Source organism: Tuber melanosporum (genome assembly GCF_000151645.1).
Source record: "Tuber melanosporum whole genome shotgun sequence assembly, scaffold_260, strain Mel28".
NCBI classification, from domain to species: Eukaryota; Fungi; Ascomycota; class Pezizomycetes; order Pezizales; family Tuberaceae; genus Tuber; species Tuber melanosporum.
The window spans coordinates 58838-69009 of NW_003298931.1; the positions used below are offsets into that span (position 1 = coordinate 58838).

The following is a 10172-nucleotide window of genomic DNA, read 5'->3' on the forward strand; positions in this document are numbered from 1 at the left end:
AAGCTGAGTGAGCCCCTACTAGCAAGGCAGAGATGCTATGCTAGACAATATAAGTCGCTCATTGAGCGGACAAGAGACTAGTGAGGCAATGGCAGCAGAAGATAAATGATTTGTCTGTACCCTACAGCAGGAACAATTGAGAGTGTAGAGGGGAGTTGGGGGGGAACACAATAGTTGCTATAGCATTCCCAAATTAGGAGGGAGGAAAATAGGAGTGATGAAGTATGCTATATTATAGGTTGTTGTTGTTTTTTTTATTTTTATCTTCCTTTAATTCCTTATTTAATGTATCATAAAAGAACCTCGCATTCAGTGCTAGCTATAGTATTAAGAAAACTCCTCCACCACAGGCTAAGAGAAAACTCGTACTCTCAAGACCCTCTAACATGGGCCCAACTATACACACTCCAAAAGCAATCTACCTTGGAGCCCAGTCCATAGATCTCGCAACATAAATGCAAAAGTGTCTTTCCTGGAAGCCAACTATATGTCCAAGAAGATTCCTCACCTGCAATACCTTATCCCACTAAATGCACATAGCCAACTAAAAGAAAAACAAACAAGCTAGGCAGGAAGGTATAAGGAAAAGATCTAGCCATAAACTACCAAAAACTTACAAAAGAAAGTAACTACTGCCTACCAAACTACTAGGTTACTGGTTATAAAGAACTGCCCCCAAAATGGGCAGCTGGCGAGGTGCCCAAAGGCCAGACTTCCGCAACCAGCTGCATGGAGGATGTAGTACAATACCGTAACTTACCAATCAAGAAAATTGGCCTCAGTACCAGGCCCAAGGGGTGGAGGTTTGGTAGAGGGGATAATACTCAGTAGTAGGGTACCAGACAAAGATCAACTGCGGTCAGGGAGCAGGCTTGAGCCCTAGAACATCACTCAGAGGAGGCAGGAGGTAGTAGAGTACCTGCGAGAGAGTATGGAGAACGTAGGGTACGAGCTGACACAATCAATGTCGGAGGCGGAGGGAGGGCCAAGTGCCTCAAAGCCAACTCTGCTATAGAAACCGAAGTAGTGCTTTTTCACCACCTCTCTCCTCTAATCTCTTAGTCTGGGAGAGATAGCATTACTTAGTAGATGGGATCACACCAGCTGTAGAGTTTCAGAGCGGCAAGGTGAGGCAGACGACTATAACTTGAACAAAGCAACTAAGAGGGTATGGTCGAATCTTACCGCAAGAGAGACGACGAAGTTACTAACCAAGGTATTCCCCTATGGGAATTGTGCAAGTAGGGAGAAAGATATCTGCCTCTTGCAGTATTGACCAGAAACAAAGAGAGGAAGCCAACAATACCTCAGCTAATGGAGCACTCCAAGCAAGACAAGATTCTTAGATGAGGTCCAGAAAACTCCCCCATCAAGTGAACTAGAAGAAAAGGCTGGTAAGGGTAGGAGAAGCTATTGAAGAGAAACTGTACTCCTAGGCAGGAACCATTAAGGGGGCAGATGGGAGGGTGAATGGCCTACAATAATTGACTAGGACGTTCTCAAACTCTGTGGGACAATAATAGGAGTGACGAAATGTGCTGTATCAGAGGTCCTTTTTTTTTTTTTTTTTTTATAATCATGTATTCATTGTTTAGGTACAAGAACTTGCATGCAGTAGTAGCTATGGCATAAACAAAACATTAATCCCAAAGTAAACAAAAAGAAATGAAACCAAACTATTGCCTCCAATAAGTGCGAACAACCTATATTGCAAAGCGCATAAACAGCTAACTATAAAGGGAAACATTCAAACTAAACATAAAGAAATCCTACAAGTAAGGAAACCAAAAGAGTAAGCTTTCACCAACTGCCTAGGCTAACGGTGAGGAAACAAGTGAGGAAATGGGGCTCCCAACTGGTCGGGCCACGGAGGAGGGGTACATAAGAGCAGGCATGTCTGGGGGGAATCCAACCGAGGTTGCGGCTATGTAGGCCGATAGGCCGTGTAGCAGTTCCAGCGATGTCCAGATCGGTTCCCCTTCATCAAGGCACTCGACTCCCGGGAGGTGGGTGTCTCTGACCCTTTTATGCGAGGGGCATTCAAGAATGGCGTGGTGGAAGGACGCAGGTTCCCCCTTACAGTAGGGGCACGTGTCGAGGGCATCTGGATCTCTCCATGAGCTGTGGCCTGCTAGGTAGCTCTTTCCTGTACTCATCTGGTGGATCCTGCCTGCTATGAATTTCCCCAAGCCCATGCAGGGGTGAGGCGATAGAGTGGGCGAGTAGACGTATGGGGGAGGAGGTGGGTATTGTTTGGTCCAAGTGTTTAGGAGGAACTGACGACACCCTCTCTTGAGGGCTGGAAAAGGAGGGTTGCTAGGAGCTGCAGGGGATAAGGGCTCAGGGAGGAGGGCAGGCGATGCTGGTAGGACCCGAGAAAGATGACCGACAAGCTTGCCTACATGGTGGGCTATTGCGTCAAGTGGGAGAGGCCTCCGTACCAGAGGGGAAGGTTCGGGGGTTTTCCAATTCAGGGGCCTGTAGCCTGGCGTAAGCACCACCGTCAAGGTACGGTGGTCCTCTGGGGAGCGGTAGCAAGAGGTTGTAGGGAAGGAGCAGTGCAGCCATGCAGCTGCCGGGTTTCTTTCCGGGGGGAGGTACACCATCCTCAGCGCCGCCAGGCACTGTCAGTGTTCAATGAGGTATTGTATCGGAGGAAGGGCCAACTCGTAGGGGAGGATACCGGTAGGAGTTTCGGAGAAGCAGTTGGTGACCCAATGTTGAACCTGCCTCCAAAAGACAGCAAGCCTATCGGTCATTGTCGAAGGGCGCGAGCCCCTTCCCAGGACCTGATAGCCTCTTAAGCATGGAGAAGGCACCCTGGGCAAGTGCCAAACGTTTCGAGAAGTGGGTGCTGGTAGCACACCGGAGAGAACAAGAGGCCGGCTTAAACCATTGGCCGAGCCAACGGACCACCCCAGAGGGGTGAAACAGGAGTACATCAATAACGATTGGGATAGTGGATGTGAGGTCTCTTTGTCTGGGCGTCCTCCAATGTATGAGTTTAGTTTTGGGTACTGTATCAGAGGTCCCTGAATACTGCTGTTTATACAGACCTCTTACTAAACCCTAACCCTTCCAAACTCATACTTTCATGTCATTATATCCTATGATTTACAATTGTAAGTCATATCAGATTCTCAACTGACCGATATGAGTCAATAGCGCAACATCCCTAAACTAATCACAAACCTCATAATAAGTCATTTGTGCTATGTACATCACATCAATGAGACCAGTGACTGATTAGTTTAATTCATACATGAAAGTCAAAACAACCTATAACTTACAACTGTGAGTTATTGTATAACTATAAACACCAATGACTTACAAGCATTAGTCCTATTAAAACCTTTATTTCTCCATATCAATCTGCCTTGTCATAATCCGATTTGTCACAAAAACAACCAGTTCTTAAGACAAATATATTTTGAGAGCATCAGATCATACTCTCTAGTTACAACAAGTATTGTATTTATTGAGATTAATTTTTTTGTATTGGTAGTGTGGTTCTGTTTTTGCATATCAGCATCTATATTTCCCAATCAATTTAGTTCTCTATCTTTTCAAATAGTTTTTTGCTTGTATTGAATTTTATTGGCTCCAAGGCTAACTCAATCTTCGAGCTGGTGAACTTTAATAATTGTTTATACAATTTCACCCAGCCTTCTAACACTCACAAGTCTCATAGCTATACCACTTTGAAGTCACGCCACGAACTATAATGACTCTGCTCCTGGTCTCTGGATGACCAGTAAGCGCTGGAGGTAAGAAAAATCTTTTAATTATGTTAAGATATTATTAATAGTATTTGATAAAGATTGAATTATCAATACTGGCTGGGAGCCAGTTAGGAATAATTGTAATAAATAAAGTGGTAACCAGAAAGTAGTTCAGATGTAACATAGTAGGTATGGGATTTGAAAATCCTGTTCTGGAATAACCTATATATACAACTGTAGTTACAGGTCAAACTATGGTGAGGAAGGGTTAAAGAGAGTCAAAATATAGAACTTAAAGTAAGAAATAATATGATATCAGAATAGAAGGGTAACTTTGATTATGTTGAAATGTTGTGGGAGAAAAATAAGTATTGTCCTAATATAATAAAGTAAGTGAAAGGACTTGAGGTTGTAGTTAACAAACTTAAAGACTCCCTAAAATCAGAAGTTGCCAGGATGTAAAGGACTAGGATCAGATAGTATCAGAACATAATAGTAGTAGATCTAGTATGTTAGTATATATAGGATGTAGGTTAGTATTAGGATATTGTCAGGATGCAACATATTGCTTAAACTAAAATCAGGTCATAATATTAGCATGATATTGTATTTGTGGTTAACAGTTAGTGTTTGGAACATCCAGTATGTCAGATGCACAGGATGTACAAGATGAAGGTGATAGTTTTTACTGATATATTATGATTTTGTTTCTTGATTCTCATAAATAGACATTTTGAACCTTTCCTTTTATGGACTATATATAATATTTTACCTATCTTGCTATTTTCTATTCATCTGTCCACCCACTTTAAATGACAATGTTATATCAATCTCTCAAGATATATTAATCTACCAGTTTTACACTACTTCGAGCTGTGAAGTGATTGAGAGTTATTAAGTTTCTTTAAACTTCGATAGTCACAGTGCATTAAGCTATAAAAGATTGTAGAGCCCACGATATTAGGCCACAACAAAAACTTATGTTGAGCTACGACAAAATTAATTGTATTGGACTACATAAAGTTGGGATGAGCCACAAGTTACATCTTGAGCTGCACAGTCATATTGAGCTGGCGAGCACCCTGGAAGAGTGCCCCACGTTGCAAGCGAGCGAGCAGCCAGGGGTTGTGGTCGCTAACCACAACGACCGTACTCGTACTCGAGTGTCGAGGTCTAGACATGGGGGTCATCCGTTTTTGGATTACGTAACCAGACACCGTGTTCTCACATAGAAGTGAGCCTCCCGTTCACGGAGCCTCTACTCATGAGCCCTTGTAATCAGTGATCTCCCAACCAACTTTGTTTATGCTGCTTTTTTCCCCCACGATCGGATCCTCCTCTCCCCCACTCCGATACCTGGTTTCCTAATCCTGGATTTTTGATTTTCCCATCAAAGCTTCACAATGCGGCTCGCTGTCTACGGCGCTGTGAGTTTCCCCACCATACTTTGACGACTCACTTTTAGTTAATTGTATTCGCGCAGACCAGTGCCGTTCTCGGCGCTGGAGTAATCCTTAGCGCCTTCAACCATCGTGCAAACTTCTACTCTGCTTGCGTTCACTTGGGACAATCCAATGCCTGCCTCATGGTTTTGACAAATCTTTTGCTACTATTATCTATTCTCTTCGGTCATGGTCTACAGCTTGTCTTTTACGGACCTTTACGTGCTCCGGAGATTGAACGACTTTACGAAAAGGCGTGGTATGCTGTTACGGAAACATGTTTGGCCATGACGATCTTCCGGGATGAATTCGATGTACGATTTATCGTGATGTTTGGGGTTCTGCTTTTTATCAAGTGCTTCAGTTGGATTGGGGGCGGTCGGGTTGAATTCGTTAGTCCCCCATAATTCCACTTGAAGACTTAGCTGACACAGCCAGATGGAAACCCAACCCCCGGCAAACCCTACGCTGTTCCATATACGCTTGTCTTCCTCACTCATCCTTCTACTTTCGGCTTGTGGGGCGATGCTCTGGCATTCTGTCCTTTCGGTATTGGAGCGGGGCCGTCCCAACATGATGGTTATGTTTGCTTTCGAATTTGCGATTTTGTTGATTACCTCGTTGGGCATTGCTGGAAGATATGTCTTGAATGTGGTGGAAAAAATTATCCTTAAGCGTGAAGCGACTCGGAGAAGGGAAGCGAGAGCGGCTGAACGAGAGGCGATCCACAATCGACGTGCCGAACGGAGGGGAGAGAACCAGCGGAGGCGAGACTCAGGCGAAATTGTTGAAGATGAGCCCGGGCCTGAGGATAATGAGGAGGATGAGGAGGAGATTGATGTCGGCGGATGGGAGGAAAAGGGCACTTGGGTCTTTTATCTGGAGTTGACCACAGGTTCGCCCCACTTCCCTGGGGAAGGAAGTGCTGCTAATCGCTCCAGACCTATTGAAACTCGCTACCTACCTGTGCTTCTTCGCCATCGTTCTCACCTGGTATGGTTTGCCCCTACACATCATCCGAGACGTCTACCTCACGCTTCGATCCTTTATCACTCGTATCCGGGATTTTATTCGGTACCGCAGGGCGACAGCGCATATGAATTCACGATACCCAGATGCTAGTTCTGAGGAAGTGGAGCGGGAGGGCGTTTGTATTATCTGCAGGGAAGAGATGCGCGCTTGGATGGCAGGGGCAGAGAATGAGGGAGGGAGAGCTGCTGGGACTCAAGATCAGCGGTCTAGGCCCAAACGGCTTCCCTGTGGCCATGTGCTACACTTCTCTTGCTTGCGTAGTTGGTTGGAGAGGCAGCAACGGTGCCCCACATGTCGTCGGCCAGTTCTCGACGAGCCTACTCCCAACGGTCCTGGCGGTAATAATGCGGCGAACGCTGCTCCTCCAGGACCGCCTGGGATTAACTTTCAGGCTGGGGGAGATGGATTAGGTTTCAGAGCGGAGATCGCATTTGGGGTAGGCGGACCCGGCCTTGTGCAAAACTTAATGGACGGGATGAATGCACCACCGGTTCCACAGGCGAATCGAAATGTCCATCGACCTCAAGAACCAAATGGCGATATTGCACGTGCAATGTTAGGCGCCACTGGGAATATGCGGGCAGATATTGACCATCATATAGCGAGAACTCGACAACTCCTTGATCGCGAATTAGCTATGATCGATATTACGCAGAGGCAGCTCAGGCAATTGCAAGAGTTGCAGATACATGCTCAGGCCGCTGCGGGAGGTGCCCAGGCAGCCTTGGATGCTACCGCTAGACCCGTGGATCCTGCTATCCCATCTCAACCGGAAGCTAGAGCGCAAAACACTCCGAACCCATCAGCGAATATTGGGGCTCATGGGGACCGTCTTTCCACTACTAGTAACCAGAGCGCCGTCAACTCTACCCTCCCCATGGCTAGTCCTCCAGTCCATAGTGACATTCAATCCAATCCCACTACTCTCTCAGGGAATCCTCTACTACCCTCTGGCATGACAGTTCCACCCGGATGGACTGTCGTTCCTTTGGCTGTTCCGGGAGCTGATCCGCCTCCTAGCATGCCCAACACCACCACAAACGGTGGGGGCGTCCCCCTTCTCCGACGACGTGAGCAGCGGACGTATCAGGAGTGGATGAGAGCCTACCATGCCCGTATGACACCGTTAGCTGAAAGCACAGAGCGCGAGGGGGAACTGAGACCAGTTCGTCCGCCGATCAGTAGGGCCATGCCTACCCCTAGCGACCTCATCATACCCCCAAACAATGCGCCCAGCACATTCTCCGTTCCTACCATCCCTGATGATATATCTGCCCGTCTCACAAGAACACAAATAGCGAACCTAAGGCCTAGGGTTCGCGAGAGCGTTGCAGTTATTAGCCATTTTGTTCAATATCATGTGGATGCGGATAGACTTGGTCTCGCATTGGAGATACTCTATGGTTTGCCAGAACAATTTAGGCAGGATATACTTGATGGGTGGCCAGATCGGGAAATGGCACATGTTCTAAGTGCTGGTGGGGAAACCTTGCCTCCTCCCGCCTCTGGACGATTCAATCTCGCCGCCTATCACGTCTCAGTCCTCGCCATGCAGTTTTCATTTGAGAGCAGGATCCTCCTACTCCTCGGCATCCCGAAGACTCCCTTCAGAGACTGCCTCGTCCGCTACTTTCAAGACCCCCAAATCAACAGCGAGCTCGAGAAACTGGATATTGCAATATCTGACTTGGACCGACCACTTCCAAATGTATCGTCACTACTCGAGAGCATATCAGACTGGACAGAAATCCCCAGTCTTTCCGGGAGTAGTGACAAAGATGCGACTGAAAAGGCTGAGAAGGAAACTAGAGATATCGCCAATAAGCGGATCCAGGTGCTCAACGATATCAGCCGCGCTATGCGTACTGCCGCGAACAGGTTGGAGCAAGCTCATCGGCCGTCGTCAGCACACATCGTCGGCCGGTTCAATCCCAATAATGAGCTGTCATTATTCGGCCAGCGCAGCATTTTTGACTCATCAGCACAATCCCATGTCCTGGATTCGTTCGAAAAGGACATTATTGCGGAGGAGCAGTTATGGTTGGAAAAACAACATGCGGTAGAGGGACTGTTGTCGACCATTGGCGAATCCTCGAATGTAGGGTTAGAGAAGGGCAAAGGAAGGGCCACAGTTGAGGACGGGGAGGAGTAGGTTGGAGCTGTGTACCATAGCTTTTTTTTCTTTCTGTTACCATTTATTGAGATTACAGCCCTCCTTCCCTGCTTTTCTTGTTTTAACCTGTTTACCCCCTTTTTCGATCAGCTGAGTTTCGGTGGAGTGGCTGGCGACGTATCTTTTTATGATTTGATTCCTTTTTAAAATTTGTTTCCGTGTGGGCTGGGTGGCAAATTCTGGGGGATTGCGTCAGCCGCTGTTCCATTGTTGTAAGGAGGGATTGCACTTTTTTCAACATGCGAGTGATTGACTGTGAGGCTGGAGAGGTTTGTGTCTCGTCTTCCATTCTCCAAACGAGCACAGGGATAGGAAATCATATTCCTTGTGATCAGAGCTCTACTCTGAACCCATAGAACTCGTAAGATTAGGGCGAAGCCCTATTAATGCCAATTGGATTTTGAACATGTCTGGTTTTGTGTTGAAAATACGGTAAGATTGTTTGCTATCCGGGTTTCCAGAAAGACTGGCCGTTACTTAAGGTTGGACTAGTGACTAGTAAATCCAATATGGATGTACTACACGGCGAAGAGGCGGGGAACGACCAAAGTGTTCCATAATAGGGAATAAACATAATGAACATGATCATATTGATTGCGATATGATACGAGTCAACTTCAATTTAAGATTCCATTTCCATTTTTCAAACTTTCAAATATAGCCAGATTAAGGGTAAAGTGTTCATTTTATGTCCTGCACCTTACAAGAACTCCTGCTCAGAACAGCTAAGTAGCTCCGCGTCGATTAAAACCTATTGACGTTACAAAGAGAGGTAAAAAGTAATATGTTGATAAAGCCTAGTGGAAGAGTCTGGTATGTGAAATAAGTTGAGAACACACTGAAGCTGAAACTAAGCAGTTATTTTTATTTTTATTTTTTTTATAATTATTTAGTTACTTGTGTAAGGTATAAGAACATCGTATGCAGCACTAGCTATGGCGTTAAGAAAACCCCTCCACCCTGGACTAAGAGAAAACCCGTACCTCCAAGACCCTCTGGTATGGGCCCAACCGTACACACTGCAAGGGCAATCAACTCAGGTGCCCAGCCCGCAGGCCTCACGACTTGAACGTGAAAGGGTCTCGCCTACAAGCCAACAAAAGGCCCAAGCAGATTCCTCGCCCGAAAGAAAACCCTACCCACTAACTACACGTAGCCAACAGGAAGGAAACCAAACAGGATAGGCAGGAAAGCATAAGGAAAAACTCCATCCCGTAAACTACAAGACCCATAGGGCCACAAAAAAAACAACCACTACCCACCATACCACCAAATTTGCCATTTTTAAAGAACTGCCCCCAACCAGCTCAGCCACAGAAGTAGTGCAATACCATGGCCCGCCAATCAAGAACAGAGGCCACGGTGCCAGGCCTAAGAAATGGATGATTGGCAGAGGGGATGCTGCCCAGCAGTAGAGTGTCAGCCAAAGATCGACCAAGGGCAGGCAGCAGGCTGAAACCCAGGAACACCACGCGGCAGAGGGAGCAGGTAGTAGGGTACCAGCCAAGGAGGGAAGGCAGTAGGGTGCGAGCCGATGCAACCGAAGTGGAAAGTGGAGGTAGGGCCAAAGGCCCCAGTGCAAACCCAACCATAGACCCAACTGACGTATTACCGCGTCTCATATGTAGTCCCTTGTTCTCCTCAAGATAGCGTCACTTAGTGGAAGGGATCCTACCAGCAGTAGGGAGGCAGAAGGGTGAGGTGAGGAAGGCAACCGAAACTTGAACTGTGCGACTAGGAGGGTATGGTCAGATCTCACCGCGAGACAGACCCCGAAGTTACTAGCCTAGCTGAGGCGTTACC

The 10172-nt window shown here is 46.7% G+C and overlaps 1 protein-coding gene; it reads left to right on the forward strand.

The window, feature by feature from the left end:
- Positions 1-5125: 5125 nt before the first annotated feature.
- GSTUM_00001209001 (uncharacterized protein) lies at positions 5126-8775 on the forward strand (the record flags this gene model as incomplete). XM_002838596.2 has 5 exons in its annotated part: positions 5126-5149; positions 5206-5556; positions 5603-5818; positions 5987-6059; positions 6106-8775. 5 exons carry the CDS (start codon positions 5126-5128, stop codon positions 8346-8348), a joined length of 2907 nt encoding a protein of 968 aa, XP_002838642.1. The 3' UTR covers positions 8349-8775.
- Between the last annotated feature and the right edge of the window lie 1397 nt (positions 8776-10172).